The sequence below is a fragment of the Paroedura picta genome, chromosome 15 (genome assembly GCF_049243985.1).
Source record: "Paroedura picta isolate Pp20150507F chromosome 15, Ppicta_v3.0, whole genome shotgun sequence".
NCBI classification, from domain to species: Eukaryota; Metazoa; Chordata; class Lepidosauria; order Squamata; family Gekkonidae; genus Paroedura; species Paroedura picta.
Window position 1 is genome coordinate 7188477 of NC_135383.1, and position 18121 is coordinate 7206597.

The 18121-nt window shown below is 50.2% G+C and overlaps 1 protein-coding gene across 10 annotated transcripts in view; it reads left to right on the forward strand.

Annotated features, from left to right (window-relative positions):
- KAZN (kazrin, periplakin interacting protein) overlaps nt 1–18121 on the forward strand; it is a 194551-nt gene that overhangs the window by 140489 nt on the left and 35941 nt on the right. Inside the window, exon 1 of one of the 10 annotated variants that reach the window (XM_077311073.1) lies at nt 6175–6303. The exons of 7 other annotated variants lie outside the window; for them this stretch is intronic. In XM_077311073.1, the coding sequence (XP_077167188.1) occupies nt 6273–6303 (31 nt within the window). In that variant the 5' untranslated portion in view covers nt 6175–6272. Of the gene's footprint in view, nt 1–6174; nt 6304–8428; nt 8481–16144; nt 16445–18121 lie in introns of those variants that run through there. 2 more of the 10 variants (XM_077311075.1, XM_077311076.1) reach the window with 2 other exon arrangements.

The window sequence follows — 18121 nt, forward strand, 5'->3', positions numbered from 1 at the left end:
ATTGGGGACTCAAAGCAGCTTACAAGTCCTACTTCCCTGCTCCGTTTTCTCACAACAGCGACCCTGCGAGGTAGGCCAGGCTGCGGCTTTGCAGCTGGCCCGTGGACCCCCGGCAAGTATCCATGACAGAAGTGGGAGGTTGTAGCTGTAGATTCTGTTCTTCCACTCTATCGGCTACATCAGGCGTAGTCAACCTGCGGTCCTCCAGATGTTTATGGACTACAATTCCCATGAGCGCCTGCCAGCAAACGCCCGCTCATCCCGCTCCCTCCAGGCGCTTCTGCAGAGGCCGGAGAAGTCAAATCGGCAATCCTAGGCTGGGAGCAATTCTCTTGTGCCATGCAGAGTCCTGTTGGCTGTGCCAATCGAAGCGCAGACCAGCTGCTGGCAGCCAGCAGAGGGGGCAGAGCCATCCGGGCGACATAATCCCCCAAAGCAGAGAAGGGAAGCGGGGTCTGTTACCGCCACCCCCTCTCCCCATTTGGCCACTGTGCCAGCAGTCCGGACCTTTCTCCGGAGGAGTCGTTTGCTCTCTGCTTGCTTTCCTGGGTTCCAGCCAGCCTGTGGCTTGTCCCCCTGCATTACAATGGACCGAAGAAACAGCTTGGGAGGCGGGAAAGCGGGGAGGGCAGAGGCCTTGGATGCCCGCCCAGTCGCTGGCACTGCGGTGGTGACATTTTCTAGACAGTGACGGTTGCTTTGAGCGTAAGTTGCTAACCTCCAGGTGGGAAACACCAGGGGGGGGGGGGTGACTGCATAATAGTGGCTCTGAAATGAGTCGACAGTGCCTCCAAAATCGCAAAATAGTCATTTATAACAGGGGTAGTCAACCTGTGGTCCTCCAGATGTCCATGGACTACAATTCCCATGAGCCTCTGCCAGCACGTTCTGGCAGGGGCTCATGGGAATTGAAGTACATGGACATCTGGAGGACCACAGGTTGGCTACCCCTGATTTATAAAGCATCCTGAAGACAATCGTCAGTAACAACCATACAATCCTGTAAGTTTGCGTACAGTAACACAGCAAATGGAGTCCAAAAAAAAATAGTTCAGGCAGAAGTCCAACTGGTTGGTTCCAGCTGAAGTCCAGCTGAGGATCCGGTAGTCCTCTGTTTTGCAGCGTAGCTTCTACGGTGGACCCCACCAGGAGTAACGTAATATTATCAAGTTTCTCAAGGGAATAAGCAACCAATCGAAACCTCCAAAAGGAATTCTCCAAGACATGGACTAATTTGTTACATCAAATGGTACTCTTCTTTTCCAAGCTGCCAGCAGCCTGCTCAACCATCCAGGGTAGGAAGAAACTTCAATCCCATAGGACCTCCAGGTAGGGGCTGGAGTCCCCGTCCCCCCCCCCCCCCCCGCCTAGAATGGCAACTGATCCTCAAAAGAGTGAAAGCCACTAATTTTTTAAGGAAAACTTTAAATGGAAAAGGAAATTCTAGAAAAGTTTGTTATTGGGATTCTTGCAGTGAAGTCCTACAAGGCCTAAGGTACCCAAATAGAAATTCATTTCCCTGTGAGCCGGCGTTGTATTTAAGCCCCTCCCTGTCGCTGACTACATGTTTGTGATGCCCCTTTATCATATGGCTTGTGTCCCGTAGCCAGAAGATGCAAGGATTGTCCGGCAGCCAGGCAAGGACGTCCCAAGGTCGTTTGTTTTGCTTTTGCCTGCCCGTGTGTCATGCTGCCTAGTGCTCCGTGGAGGAACCAACTCCCAAATCCTTGGAGTTCTCCCATCCAAACACCAGCCTCAGTCGACCCTGCTTAGCTGCCCAGATCTGACAGGCTCAGACGTGCCCGGCCGATCCAGGTCAGGCTGCCTGTGCGAATGGGGGACTAACAGAAATGATTTAGGAGCTTTAGCAAACCCGACTGGCTTATGGGATTAGTAACGCGATACCGGAGCTTTCAATTTCAAGCCACCCGTTTGACTCCTGACTTCATTAGCATTGCTTACCTGTTTGGTAACTGTCTGATGGGGGCTTGGAAAGAGAGAACCGGAATCTTCTGTCAATTTAAATCCCAGCTCCCTGGCAGAGGCCCGAATTTTTGGTGGTGGTGGTTTGGTTGCAAGCACGATGCCCTTCCCGCCCCCCCGCTCGTTAAAGCCCTTAATGAAAAGCATGATCCCCTTTTAAACACAACTTTAAAGGGAGGTTAAGGTAGGAATCTCCCACGATCAGATGCGAGGATTACTGAAATCCAACCGCAGACAGGCAGAAGAAAGGGTACGACTCTGTGGTAGAGCCCATGCTTGGCATAAGAACTGGCAGGGCGGTGTGATTAAGGCGTTCGATTCGGATCGGGGACAACTCTGTTCCCAGCTCTCTCAAATCCCTCAGGCCCGCCGGATCCCGGTGCCACAAAGCCCCACTGAATATCGTGGCCCTTACTTAGCAGGTAGACCTGCTTAGGAGTCAACCCAAGAGAATCCTTAGAGAGGTGGTGGCCGAACGGCTGGCAGGGGCTCATGGTACTTGTAGTCCATGGACACCTGGAGAGCCACAGTCTTGACCATGCGTGCCTTAGAGCTTTGTTGTGGGATTTTGAATGCAGTTTCTACCTGTTGTCTGTCCTCTGAAGATGAAGTGATCCATGTTAGGAACCAGCAGGAATATCAAAAGACGCATTACAGGAATTATCTGCATCTCTGTCTCTGTCTCTCTCTCTCTCTCTCTCTGTCTGTCTCTCTCAGCCAAAACCTAGGTTTTCCTACCAGGATCTGCCTTCTGTGCAGATCAAGTTCTCCTTGATGGGGTTTCTGACCACTGTAGGATATGAGAAAATGGTTTCAAGGGGCTATTCCGTGTCTGTGAAGTGCACTAAGGCAGTATCTCATCTTCAGTTGTTGTGTTTAGACCAATAAAATCAGAGTCCAGTAGCACCTTTAAGACCAACAAAGATTTATTCTGGGCGTGAGATTTCGAGTGCAAGCACTCGAAAGCTCACGCCCTGAATACATCTTTGTTGGCCTTAAAGGTGCTACTGGACTCTGATTTTATTGGGCTACTTCCGACCAACACGGCTACCCATTTGTATTTAGACCAGCCTTTTTACCATTGAGAAACGGCGTATAAACATTTTCAGCTCATAAAGCCGCAAGTCTTCGACATTTGCCTAAACGGGGTCTTTTTCTGCAACTCAAACACAGAATGTGACGTTTCAGAATCTTGACTTCTGCATAAACATTAACCTCCAACATATGAAAATGCAAAAAGAGAGAGAGAGAGAGGGAGGGGTTTCTGGCAATTCTGAGCTGTTTTTATATCGCAAGGCATAACAAAAATGTGAAATCGCACAGCCTGTTATGCGTCAAACTGCCAAATGCCACACTCTATCAAATATCATCTGTCAGATGCAGTCAAACACTAAACAGGGCTGCGGGTCATTGGCAAAAGATGGTCTGCTACCAAATGTGGAAGCTGAATACTATTGGTTGCCCAATCCTTCCCCAGAAAGAGAGACTTCGTGGCTGAGCTTGGAGCCCGGCTGCTTTAATAGGTTCCGGATGAGGGTTCGAATCCTGTGGGTGCTTCTCAGAAGGGAACTTCCGTCCCAACTTCCCCTAGAAGAGATCTCTACCATTGGTCACGGCCTCCAGATACTTTGGCCATTTTCCTTTCTGAGCAGACAAGAACAAAGGTGAGGGACCGTGGGCGGGTTGGGGGGGGGGGGGGAAGATGCAAACAAACCGGAGGGGCTTTTAAAGGTCTTGAAGGAAGCTGACGGAAAGAACACAAATTGCTTATAGTTTAGCGCATCACTGCATTAGGAAAGCCCCTAGGAACCGTTTTACGCAACACAACAGTTCTTTTCAGCCATCCCTTTTAACAAGATTGTTAAATCTTGCTGGGTGGGGGAGGGAAACACAAAGGAGAGGGCATGCTTTTCCTTATTAAGCCTGTCCTTTCAAAACAGAGCATTCCGGGTTTTTTAATGCCACTGCTACCCTCGCTCCGGCTGACTCTTAACGGGCACCTGATGTTGTGTCTTCCCCTATCAGTGGGCTATAGCAGGATGCTCAGGCCACATCCCTGTTCTAAGGTAAAGGTAAAGGTTTCCCCTGTGCAAGCACCGAGTCATGTCTGACCCTTGGGGTGACGCCCTCTAGCGTTTTCATGGCAGACTCAATACGGGGTGGTTTGCCAGTGCCTTCCCCAGTCATGACCGTTTACCCCCCAGCAAGCTGGGTACTCATTTTACCGACCTCGGAAGGATGGAAGGCTGAGTCGACCTTGAGCCGGCTGCTGGGATTGAACTCCCAACCTCATGGGCAAAGCTTTCAGGCGGCTGCCTTACCACTCTGCGCCACAAGAGGCTCAATCCCTGTTCTGCCTGTGTTTATTTTAACAGCCTTGTTGTTACCGTCGGAAATCAGGTGGGGACAGTATTTCCCAAGTTCTGGTAGCCGAGAACTGACTTGTGGATGCCACAGGTTGAACTGGGCGCCTTCCGTGTTCAGAGCCAGCCGTGTTCCCCCTAATTTTTCCCCCCCTTCCTAGTGACGCAGTTCACCTCCTGAGCTGCTATCTTCAAATGGGCAATGGGCAACACAAGACGCTGTGCAGCTCCGGATTACGAGCATCCACTCACCATTTAGAAGGAATGCTGACTGCCCCCGAATCGAACCGAAATTTGCTGAGCTATTGCTGCTTAAGTTGCATTGTGACATTGCTGAAAGCTGTATTCTGGAGGCTGCCCTCAGCCCCCTGTCCTGTCCTATTTGAAAAACCAAGGACGTTTCTGCACCTAAACAAAGCATAGCTCAGCAGCTACAGGGTTGGGAACGCTGGGTGGGGAGAAGCAGGGTGCCACAGCACGGCACGGACCGCTGATCTTTTCCTTCGAGTGACCCTGCGGTGAGGAGGCGAAGCCTGAAGAATGAGAATTTCTACCGACTTGCACTCAAGGATATAATTCATAAGGCTTCTTCCCGGTGAGAATACAGGAATGGGCCCGGGATGCACCAAAAGGGGTGATTGGTGTGTTGTTGTGATTAGTGTATACGAAACCAGAAAGGGAGCAGAAACCCAAGTTTAACAAAGTCAGGAACTCTAAAGTTGAGCTATAAAGCAAAATAAAATTTAAACAATTATTTATTAAGGTGCACCAATGTTAGGTTTACAAACTTTTTAATATTTGCTCATTCTAACATGTTCCTACATTTGTTTTTCCAGGATTTCCCTTGACCACCCAGCTATATTTCATAACTGGTTTTAGATAAGAGTGCATTTTTCAATAATATTGACTACTGAGGAAGACCCAGTAGGGTAGAAACGTATTGGGCCCCTTCCTGTGCAGTTAGATCTGTATAGTTTTTTTTTAATATGTTTATTTCTTTGTTTTTAAACCTAATATTGGTGCACTTTAATAAATAATGATTTCAATTTTATATTGTTTTATAGCTCAACTTTTGAGTTCCTTACTTTGTTTTTAAACCTAATATAGCTGTGATCAGCGTGTCATATTTTGATTTTTTTTTAAACGTGCATTTTCAGTTTTCTAACTATTTCTGTTGTCCTTCCGCTTAAACTTACCCCGTGGAAAGTTAAATACTAAGAACCCAGTGCAAGCCAAAGTTTAAACGGGATCCAAGTAGAGTTGCCAAATTCCAAGAGATTTGGAAGCCAAGATCTGGGTATAGATTTTCCCTCCTCTGTGGCTTCCCGCAGAGTCCGTCTGCCGAAGAAGCCACCTCCTTCAGGGGAACTGGTCCAGCTTATAATTCTGGGAATGAGCCAGGCACCACCTGGGCAATTTGGTAACACTATAAGGCCAGGCTGGCTGTCTAGTCCTTTAGATGAATTAGGTAAGCCCAAATTCCACCTTTGCTCCTGCAAAGCCGGGAAAGCAGGCCAGGGCAACCGAGGGCACCCCGAAGCACATTTTTAGCAGGCATCACCGGTCAAAAGCCAAAATGGGAACAGTAGCTTCCCAGGGGCGGATTGCAAGGAAACAGGAGAGTGCAGGAACTTTGCTTCCAAATTTTTCCGTGGAGATGTCCCAACTGGAAGCTTCGCAGGGCTCCCCAGGCGCGCCCCCTTGGGGCGAGAGCACGCCGGCCGACCCAGCCACCTGCAGCAAGTTCAGGTTCCCAAGTCGGGCAGGTAGAGCGGAGCCACACTTCCTGCTTCTGCGGGGAGGAGCCGAGAGGAAAGAGGAGAGCCAGCAAGAGAGAGAGAGAGAGCGACGAGGGAGGCACGGTGGAGGTGACAGGAAACAGCCTCCCCGGGAGCTCAGCCTGCCTCTCTCCTGCACCTTCCGACCATGAAATCGGACAGCGAGGAGAACAAACCTGGTAGGTGCCCCCTTCTGTTTGGCCAGGAGGTCTCAGGTTAGGGCCAAGAGGCAGAGAGAGAGAGAGAGAGAGAGAGAGAGCAGGCCAACCACCCTCCCCAGATCCGCCTGCCGGGCCAGAGCTCCATCTCTCAGGCCTGCCCTTTTGTTCTGCTCCTCGCTCGGATGGAGCAGAGCTGAAACGGACGTACAGAACTCCTGGTCGGCGTCTTCCTTTCCCTCGCCTTCCCAAGGGTGTGTTCGCCCGTGTCTAAACAAGCCGCCGGCGCCAGCAAGGATGAACGAGAGCTCTGTGTGGGCAGGAGGCAGGTGTTTGCGTCCATGCGTGGCTGTCTCTGCCCTTTAAATCTCGCAGAGAGGGGTCTGTCGAGTGGCCGGGCCTTTGGGAGAGAGAAGCGCAGCTCCACCTGAGTGGGAAAAGTCAAAGTTCGGAGCGCCTGGGTTGTGCTCGGTTTCCTCCTGGGAGTGGGTCTGGGGCCCTTGCATGCCGGCGATTCGCGTTCAGGTAGCTGCGGTTGTGGTGCAGCTACTGTGCAGATTCCTGGTCGTCTGTTGGAGAAGCTGCAGACCTGACCCGCTGGGAGCGGCCACTGCGCACACATGGGACGATTCTTCACGGATCTGGCCCTCGTCCGCTGCTCTGGTTACCAAAAGCCCCGGGCTGGCTTGAGTCCTTGCTTGTTTCCGTTTTAAATCCTCTTTGCATGACCAGGAGGAAGTTCTTAAAATGTTTCCCTGTTGTTGCCATGGGGCTTGTAGGATCCAAAGGGCTGGGGGAAATACGGACTACGGGGCAGGGGGTGTCCGGCATGTCGCTTTGGACAGACCGAAGGGGAACGGTGGTGAAATTATTATGTTCTTTGCGTCACGTTGGCCTGTCTTTCTCCTCTGCGCACCCAAGGCAGCTTACGTTGTTGTCCCCGCCTTCATTTTATTCTCACAACAACCCTGTGTGGTAGGATAGGCTGAAAGTGTAGGACTAGCCCAAAGCCAATCAGTGAGAATCGAGTGCTGATTTCAGCAGCTGTTCCAGATGGATAGCAACCTAACCCTAAGATCACAGTGACTGAATCAGACTTGCAGATATTCCCTTTGCACGGGTTGAATAAGGGCCCTCGGGCGGCCACTCGCCTGTGGTCTGAACCCTGCTTAGCATCCTGTGGCATTTTCAGGGTTGGAAACGTTTCGCGTGGGTCCTCTTGTTGCAGTCCGTCACACGACACACCTAGAAGGTAGGACGGCGTTCTCGGCGGCCCCACATGGCAGCCCGTGGGTGGTCCGCTGGCCACCTGGTGAGTTGACGGCAAGGGCAAGACTTGAACCAGGAAACTCTCAGATTGCAGTGCCTTCCCTGTACCGTGAAGCTCAGCAAGGCCCATAAAGGAACAGATGCTTTAAACAAAAATCCTTCCAAGCTACTGATGCGCCACCCCTGGCTCTTTGGGGCAGAATTTGTCACAGTTGTTGCAGGCTTAGTTCTCAAGACGCTTTGAATGGAATGGGGTGGACCAGGATCCCCAAGAGCCATCCCCCCGGTGTCCAAATAACTCTTCTTGGTTTAGTCCTGGAATGGGAAACCACCCAAAAGATTCGGGGCTGCTACATCGAGGCAGGCAAAGGTAAACCGCCTCTAAACATCTCTAGCCTTGAAAATCCAATAACAGGAGTGGCCAGGCTGTGGTTCTCCAGATGCCCATGGACTACAATTCCCATGAGCCCCTGCCAGCATGCTGGCAGGGGCTCATGGGAACTGTAGTCCATGGACATCTGGAGAGCCACAGTCTGGCCACCCCTGCCCTGTGGAGTCGCCTTAAGCTGTCTGCAACCTGATGGCCCTTCGACACTTCCCTCTTCCCCCCCCAAAGAACAACCCAGCTGCAGCCCAGTAGAAATCCGGTGTAGTTTTTCCTGTCCTCAGTTTATTTGAATGGAATGCACTGAAAATATGTGAGAGAAGAGAGAAATATTCTCCCCTCCCCGCTCCGATCTCTTCCTCACATCTTCCATCCATGGGAAGTTATAATTTAACTTGGGGAGAGTGGACTCTGCTCTCTGAACGCCCGTTCCAGTGGTGAATGCCTGATCCAAAAGGGGGTGTGGCCGGGCAGAAAGTTTTTGGGGAAAAGACACACGCCTCGGACAAGCCGGCATAAACCTAGCGTCGTCCTGTTACGATGGGTGAGCATTTAATGGCTTTTTGTTGGAGCAGGAGTAGAAGGTTGTCCCAGATTTAATAATGGCTGTCGCTGTGCCTGTTGCAAGGCAGAAAAATTTAGGAATCCTTCCTTCTCTCTACAGCTGGGGGCAGCTTTTTGATGGTAGAGGCTCCCCTGGAAAAAATAGTCAGGCTTTGGGGCACACTGGAAGTGAGGTCAGCCACACATCCCTGCCACGGCGCTGGAAGTGCTGGGTCTCCCTGCGTGGGCCTTCTGCCACTTCCCGAAACCCCAGAGCTCACAGGGGTCTTCTGCAGCCTAGTGCCCAGCCACGGCCTGAACTCCTGGCTAGGCCTCTGCCACTATCACTGGCCACTTCATTAGGGGGCGAGTCCCCCTTCCCATATAAGAAGGGAAATTCAAAGATCCGATGGACTTTGCAATAGATCTTCCCTTTCCTCAAATTGGTAGTTTCTCTCGGTTGCTACCAGCCAGGGGCTGTTTTTGCCTCCTTAATTACCTCCAGTTGTTTTTGTTATTCGGTGTATCGCAAATAACCGGAGCTGTTTTTCCCCCTACAATTAACCTTGTCATACTTTTGCAGCCACATCGTAGCTTTAGAGCCAGATAGACTATAATCAAGGTCTGGGTAATTTATTTTTGTTTTCCCCGCTCTTGGGCTTCGAAATGCTTCTCTGTCTTTTCTTCTCTTCTTCTCTCTGTCTTCTCTTCTCTACCAATTTGGGGAAAGGGAAGTCCATCGGATCTTTGAATTTCCCTTCTTATATGGGCGGGGGGACTCGCCCCCTTACAAAGTGGCCAGTGATAGTGGCAGTGGCTTAAATCTCAAGGGGGGTGTGGGGTGTCACCCCACTCATTTATAGCTTCCAGGGAGAGCTTCTTCCCCACTGTCCCACCCCTCTCCCAAACAGCAAACAGCTTGACATATTGTCAATATGTAGATAAAAGAGTGTGAACATATGCACAAGAACATAGGACAGAAGCCCTCTGCATGTGACACAATGCACAGGGGGGGAAGTGGCGCGAGCATGCTGTCCACACTTTGTCAGTCTCCAACTTCTGCGCTGGCAGCATGCCCATGGCGCTAATGTTCCCGCAAAGGAGGAAGCATGATAGAGTCACATCTGTGGTCACCTGAGCGCCAGCCATGCGCAAAGCACATATAGGCTCCATGCTCACAAACCAGCAGTGGGGTGGGGGATCTGTGGATCAGTGGCAGAACACCTGCTCGGCATGCAGGAAGTCCCAGGTTCAATCCCCGGCATCTCCAGGTAAAAGGACCAGGAAGTAGGTGATGGGAAAGACCTCTGCTGGAGAGCAGCTGCCAGTCTGAGCAGACAATACTGCTGAAAGCGTGGTGCAGTGGTTAAGAATGAAGGACTGGACTCTGGAGAACCACATTTGATTCCCCACTCCTCCACATGCTGGGTGACCTTGGGCCAGTCACAGTTCTCTCCGAGCTCTCTCAGCCTTACCTACCCGTTGTGGGGAGAGGAAGGAAAAGGTGTTTGTAGTCAGTTTGGGACCCCTTCAGGTAGTGAAAACCAGGCTGTAAGAAAACCAGCTCTTCTTCTTCTTCTTCTTCTTCTTCTTCTTCTTCTTCTTCTTCTTCTTCTTCTTCTTCTTCTTCTTCTTCTTCTTCTTCTTCTTCTTCTTCTTCTTCTCCAGCCCCCCCCCCCCATCACTACCTTTTACACGCATCAAGAGAACCAATTGCAGTTCTCCAAAGTTGTCTTTTGGCGTGGGGGCGAGTGGAATCTTTTCCTGCCACCCCAGGGTAAGAAGCTGCCACTGCTCAAATGACCCTGGCTACCCAGTCATTAAAGGGCTTGTTTTCCTCCTTCAGAGCTGGTCACCTAGCAATTGGCAGGGAACTCCCAGAGACAATTGGTTTTTTCCTCCATTATACACGTGTGAGTCCGCCCTTGTAATTAAGAACACGAGGAGCACTTTGCTAAGTCACTCCAGTGAGCCATCTCAGTCGGCATCCTGTTTCCTGCAGTGCCCTGGAAGTCCTGCAAGCCGGGTTTGGAGGCCAGAGGCACTGAGTGTTGATGTTTGCCCGAGACTGGCATTTGGAGGTATACTGCTCCTGACCATGGAGGTTCCATTTAGCCCTCGTGGTAGCTAGGCCTGCCCTCTGATAAATCTAGATATACTCTGGCACTAACAGCTTACCTCTCAGCCTAATAGTCTTAGAAGAACTTTTATGCTCGCTAGATGCTCTGCATCGCCACCGGCATTAAAAAAAGTCCCTCTTCCACACTGTCCATGCAGAAATAGGCAACAAGAAACCACGGAACGCATTCTGTTACGCTGTCCTTTTTACAATGAGATCCATCTCTGATGGATAATTCCTGTGTCTACAAGATTTCCTGGTCGTTCTGAACTCTGTGTTGGTAAAAATGTTATTGAACGACAAGAACCCTCAGGTGCCTGCTGCCAAGTTTTGTGCTGTCCCCTGTAAAATCTCTTGTCTCATGGTGATTTTTCCATGAAAGCTGAACCGTTTAGATGGGGGTTTTGCCCTATTCAGTTCTATGGACGCTGGATTGTTTCCCCGCCTCCTGTTTTATGGTTTTATTTAAGTTTGATGATGATGGATGTTGGATTGTTTTGCCCCTCCTGTTTTATGGTTTTGTTAATACCCTTATCTGTTTTTATGCTTGTGTTTTTTAATGCTCTGTTCTATGACTATTTAAAATCGATCGATCGATCGATCGATCGATTGATTGATTGATTGACGGTCGCTAGGACATTGATGGAGAAGCCCTCCAATAATTTGCCTTTTAAAGCGACTGTCTCTGAATCCCGTGGCAGTGAGTTCAGCTAACAAAGGGAACTTTGACTTGTGAAAGCTTATCCCCTGGAAATCTGCATGGTCTGGACTTGAACTTGGCTATTCTCCTGCAAATCAACACATAAACTAGATGAGCCTTCTCTGATTTTGCCTGGGAGTGGCTCTCTTGGTTCTCGGGCAGAGTATTTGCTACCCGCTGTTTTTGAACTCAGGGGCTTTCTGCATGTCCATCACGGATGTTTGGCATTTGAACTAAAGATTTATACATGAAGCTGCCTTCTACCTAATCAGACCAGCGAGCCAATTAGCTTAAACATGTCTGCTCTGACCAGCCGTGGCGCCCATGCGTAGAAGATCTTTCCCTCCCCACATTTGTTGACTTGTGCTTCTCGAAACAGAAATGCTGGGAATTGAACCTGGAACCTCCCACATGCAGGGCGGGGGGAGACGGGGACTTTCCCACTGAGCCACAGCCATTTCATGCGGGGATGATACACTTAGCCGTTCCACATGTTGACGCATCGTGCGTTTAACGTGGCGTGAATGCATTTGGCGCTTGGGTTTACGCGCGCCGAAGTGCAAAAAACGGGGAAAGGGAGAACTCGGCTGGCTGTTCGGATAACAATTACCTGAGGTTGTAAAAATTTTTACTATCGTTTCCCTGGGAACATATTCATGGCCTGGTGTAATTCGGCCTCTGCAAAGTAAGCGGAACCCATTGTCTGGCCTTATTAAATGCCGTTTTATGGTGGTTTCGCTTTATTCCAGTGTATTGGTTGCCCTTGTTGTGATTATCTGCTCTGCGAACTGTGGAAATGCCCTGTTTTGAAGAAGATGGTGACATGCGTCTAAAAGGGCCGCAAACGGCTTTATCCGTGGGTCCGAGGTTTCCCGTGAGTCCACAGGGTGCTACGTTCCCCACCCCCTCATTTTTGCAAAGGGCTCGGAAGCCGAACCCCGGCCTTCCGTAACAACGTTTGGCACACTCGCAAATGGTTGGCAGATGTCGAGGATTTTTATTGGCTTGCTTTACCCAGCGCTCCTTTTGTAGCTTTTTATGAGGTTCCATGTGGAAAAGGCAATGTCAGATACTATAGCCTCAGACCAATCTGGTCATTTTGCCCCACCTCCACCCGTACTTTAAGGCAAATGTTGACTTTGCGGAGCTGGCGAGACGGCATGGAATGTTCACCGACATTCCACCTCCTCAGGGAACAAAGTAGCCGTACTGTATTCAGGCCCGGTGTCTATGAGGGGAAGGAACGTTACTGTTCGTACCAACATCATTGTAGCAAGTTCTGCGACGGGGCGCATCGTAATCGCAACTGTAGTTCAGGCTCCGTCAGGAGATTCCTGGATCCTCACGGAGGGAAGCAGCTTCTTGCCAGGGCTGCTTCAGAGTGCGATGCTCAGCTCCTATTGGATAGTACCTGTGACGTCACGGAGCGCTAGTAGCACAATTTGCAGCCAGTATGCCATTTTAAAACTTTATTATATGGATTTAAAAAAAAGAAGAAAGAAACCTGGGCTGTCTTACAATCAGGGGAAAAGATGACCTGTTTTGTGTGTATAGAGACAGAGACAGAGATTATTTTTTGAGAGCTGCTGTGCTCTGCGGCTTCTGGGACTACCCCCCTTTTCCTCCGTCTCTCACAAACATGTAAAGTACGGGCTGGTCTGACCTAGGCACAGAAACTGGACATTTTGACTTAGCAGGTTGCCCAATCTATAAATGGCACAATTCATTGGGGAAACAACCTACATTTTGCAGCTGGAATATTGTGAATATCCTCTAGTCCGTCTCATACCAGCCTGTGGATGTCCTCTAGCCTGTCTCATACCAGCCTACCTCACAGGGCTGTTGAGAAGGTATGACAGAGGAAAGGGAAATGAACTTGGCTCCTAGGGAAAGGGACGGGGCAAAAATTTGACAGGCAAAACGCAGAACGGAGGAACAGAACGCTCTCTTGAGAGTGAACCAAATGAACCAGAAAAGCCGATGCTGTCTCATTCAATGCCCACTGATTCAGTGTGCCAGTTAGATTGCAAGATCACTCCTGGCCTTTTATCAGGAGGGACTGGACAAACTCAGAGGAGACAGAATGACCCACTGTCAGCAGAGACATTATAAGGCAGCCAAAAGGCGAGAACAGTGGATCATACAGAGATGCGGTGAGCAGCCTCCTCTTTGGATGGGGGCGCTGGGATGGCAGCAGCCCTCAATTTATTTAATGAAATGGGTTAATTGCACGAGCTGAGTAAATAATTAAAACACAATCTGGGGAGCTCTGTTCCAAGGGAATTCGCTGCAATTAGGGGGGGGGGAGAGAAATAGGAAGCCTTTGCATTTATAAAGCATTGGAGAGTGTTCAAAGCACTTTGCATACATTATCTCCATGAAAATCTGGTGCACCTGGTCGGTCCCTGTACTGCTGGCAGAGCAGTAAAGCAAAGAGAGATTTGAACTTGGGGCTTCCGGTTGCCCTGGACAGCACTGCCACCTCAGCTGGGCCCCTCTATTATCAATTTCATTTCTGTACCACCAGTCTCCCCTGCGGAAACACAAAGCAGCTTTCATCTTGTGTGTGTTATCCTCACAACAACCCTGCAAACCTTCGCCATCCAGATCCCACTGCAGCATTCTAACCACCCCACTCCTTTCCCCAATGGAGACAGATACCAGCAGCCTTCAGCAATACCCTCTCTTGCATGCTATCTTCACAACAACCCTGTGGGGTGGGGTAGGCTAGGTTGAGAGGGTACAACCGCCCCAAGGTCACTGAGCAAGCTTCCGCGGCACAGCAGGGATTTGAACCTGGGTCTTTCAGATATGAGTCAGACACTGTAATACAGGGATTCCCAACCAGGTCCGTGGACCTCTGGGGGTCCCCAGGAGCTCTGAAGTGGCATGGTACGGAGGGGTCTGGGCTGTCTTCTCAGCTCCGACTCTTCTAGTAAAGACTAGAGAGAGAGAAAAAGGAGGACTAAGGATGCAGGCAGTGATGTCACTTCCGGGGGTGTGGCAAGGGGGGCGTGGCCATCTGACATCGCTTCCGGGGCTCCTTGAAGTTTGAAAGATTATTTCAGGGGCTCCTCCACGGTCCAAAGGTTGGAAAAGGCTGCTCTAATCACTACACCATACTGGTTCTCTTCAATTGGGCATCCCTCTTTCTCCTACCTTAGAGTTCAGTGTGTTGGATCAGCACCACCGTAGCAGTAAGGGGAAAGTCAGTTCTCTTGACCTACCTGAATAAGTTTCTGTCCACAGTCCCAATCCTTTGATAGGCAGGCATGCAATGTGCGAGGTTACCTTTATATTAATAGCAATTGGGCGGAGGGGGGGGGACACAACGGAGGGTCCCTTTTGCTTTGAGAAACATTGGAAGGAGATTTTACTTCTCTGAACGAACACGTCTGCAAAAAGAAAAAAAGAAAATAATCTTTTGTGTCGCTCTTAGCCTGTGATCTCTGTTAAAAGGCAGCCGCTGTTCCTCTGGAACATATTAAAAACGTGCTTTGCCACCGATAAGGAAAATCAGGGGCCGGCTGGGTGGAATGCTTTGGGGAAACAACTGTAACCGTTTAAAAAGGGGAGAAGGGGCTGGGTATCATTTTGATCAATGGATCCTGACCCAGTCTGGAGAGGTGGGATTAATTCCGTCGCCTGTCTGCCTCTTACGGGACCAGCTAATCTGTTGAAAAGGCTAAATGTTTCATGGTGGAGAGGAGAATTGGAGAACCGGGAGGTGGGGGGTGTTGAAATTTGGACCAAGCGCTGGAGTAATCACACCTAATCCTGGAATGCTGACGTCTGTCTCGTTATGGTCTGAATTCTAATTCTGCCTGAGTCAAGAATTCTGCGCATCGTAAACACTTGCACCCTTTAAAATTCTGGGGGTTCCATCTTACCAGTTGCACATTGCTGCTCGCATTGTTACTGGATCTAAGGCACCTTTTTGAAATAAAGTCTTTTTCTGTGAAGGGTAGGCAATTGCAAGCCAGTTTGAGACTTCGAGTGGTAAAAACAGCAGCTCCTGCTGCTCCCGCTGCTCCTCCTCCTCTCCTTCTCCTTCTCCTTCTCCTTCTCCTTCTTCTTCTGCCACCTGGAGGGAGAGGACTTCTTTTGCCACTGCCCAACTATGCCATCATGGTTCTCAACCCAGGAAGAACTAGGCTCTTGGCACTGGGCTACTCCAGACGCACTGTCCGTCCTCACAAGGTTGTTGTGAAGCTAGACAAAGGAAAGAAGAACGCCATAACCAGGTTTAGGCCCTATTGGCGAGAAAGTCTAAATAAATAACTAAAACCATAGTGTGCTTCAAAGAGTAGCCACGCTGGCCCGTGGCTGAGCAGTTAGATTCGACTCCGTAGTACCTTAGAGACCCATAAGACGAGGGGGTGAGCTTTCGAGAATCAAAGCTCCCTTGATCAGATACGTCATACGCTGTAATTTTTAGCAGGCACCAAGCGTATTTTGGAATCTAACGATTTGCAGGGTGGGGAACAACGTACACCCGCAGCCCCCGGACATTTCCGTCTTTGTGAAGCTGAGATCAAAAACGCCGTTTATCTCTTACGGTGCCGGGAGGGGGAGGGAGGGGTGTTCGTTGGGCCTTTGCCACATCCTGTAGCCCGGGACCACCCCCACTTCCCTCACCCCCCTAATGCAAGCTTAGTGTGTTCAGCAAGCCTGTGTGTGTGTGTGTGTGTGTGTTTGTGGGGGGATTCCTAAGCAGCCTCCCCCAGCCTGCAGATTCTTCAGCATCCGTAGCGTGGGAAAATATGTGAGCGTTCTCTTCCCTCCACCCCCTTGGCACGTCCCCAGGGATCGGCTTCCAGATGAGAGCCTTGAATGCTTCGCGCTTCGCTCCGGACGATGGTGGCGGGGAAGGTTCTCGTGGTGGCTGCTGTTATTTTTTGGCCTGAGCACAATCCCGGGAGGTGAAGCTTAAGAAAGGGCCGATCCCCCCCATCCGAGCACGTAATGTTCAGCTGGCAGACCACGGCGTGCTCTCCTGGAAGGCTGGCCGTGCAGCGTCAGGTTTTGGAGAAAGGGATTCCCGTGGGGTATTGGGTTTCATTCAGTCCCCCCACCGCTACATTCCTGCCGAGTTATTATTTTTTTTAATTGCGAAATCATTTGCAGAAGAAGTCCTTGCCAGTTCGTAAGTGAAACGTTTTGATTTTTTTTTTTTAAGGAGTCTGTCTTCTTCCCTGTTCTTGTCCTTGGGAGAATAGAACCGTAGAGGGGGAAGCGGCTTACAGTCACCTTCCCTTTTCTCTCCCCACAGCAGGGAGGTCACTAGGTGACCTTTGCCCCGTCACTCGCAGTAAGCCTATCTCGCAGGGTTGTTGTGAGGGCGGAAGTCCCTCCTCGAGCTCCTTGGCGGAAGGGCAGGATGAGAACGTAATCGGCAGGCAGAAACCCGTTCCCGTTTTGGATGCAGGGAGCGTGCTGATATGCAGGAAGCGAACGCCTGCGATCCATTCGCCAGCCAGCTCTGCCTCCTCGCGGGGCGTAAATCTCGCCTCCATCAGCAGCTTGTTAAGATTTCAGCCATGCTGTTTGGCTCGTTCGTCTGCAGCCATCCGAGGAATTGACTTGCATTTCTCTGGCGGCTAAGAAACAAATGGGAAGGGGCTTCGGAAACCGCTTTCCCGGATTCCTCTTCTGCACCTTGTTGAAGGATTCCAGGTTTTTCTGCCTTTATTATGGGCTGACCTTTGATAGCCTTTTCTTTTCAAGATGAGCGATTAAGCCGGCCTGTTTAGACGTGATAGTTCAGAGTTGTCACTCTGGCTTGGGCCTACGATGTTAGGATAACCCTCGATAGAACAGAGGGCGGGGGGGGGGTTAGCTTCTCAATATTCTGTAATGTTGTGTTTCCGCTTGGAGAATGCATTGCAGGGGTGAAGGATTCCTTTTCCATCTGCCGGTTTGTCACTCCGAAAGAGATCCTTGTGGGCGCAAGGAGAAGGAATCCAAGAAGATCTTGGGGAATCCCTTGAATTTAGAGCTGCCAACTGTATGTCCCCCAAAGTGCTTAAACATCTATCAAGCAAAATTTGCTCAAAATCCCTGGTCTGGAGGAGGACAGATCGGCCTCAACAAGGACCAGGGCTTTTTTGACTCTGGTCCCGGCCTGGCAGAACGTTCTTCCAAACGAGATCAGAGCCCTGCAGGACCTTGAACAGTTCCTCAGTGCCACCAGAACAGCTTGCATAGAGTGTCGTCCCCCCCCCCCCCAAGCGTTTGCTGCTGCTAACAAAAACCCTGCTTGGAATAGTTCAAGAAAAAAAGAAAATGAAATGTTTCCCTCAGCTTCTACTCCTATATGAACCTAGCCAGCCAGTGAGGTATCTTCTGAAGCCCTGCTTCAGGAGCTTGTGCCTTCTGGGATGAGGCAGGTGATAACCTCCTTCATCTCTCCCCAAGGAGGCTCACCTGTCCCCTCACCTGTCCCCATCTAAGAATCACAGAATCATAGAGTTGCAAGGGGCCACACAGGCCATCTAGTCCAACCCCCTGCTCAACGCAGGATCAGCCCTAAGCTTCCTAAAGCATCCAAGAAAAGTGTGTATCCAACCTTTGTTTGAAATTTTTCCCTTGGGAAGTGAGGAATTTTTCGTTTCATCAGGCGGTCCCCTCAATGATTCCTCCTCCTTGTCCTGTGCAATCTGCCATTGTTCTGTTTTTGTGTCCGTATTTCACTTTGGGATGTTAATTGTTTGAGCGGTTTGTTTTCGTTTGGTTTCAATGGCGTTTAAGACCTGTTTTTTATTATGTGTATTTTCAATCTGTTATTCACCGGGTCGCCCTGAGAAGGGCAGAAAGGCAGCGT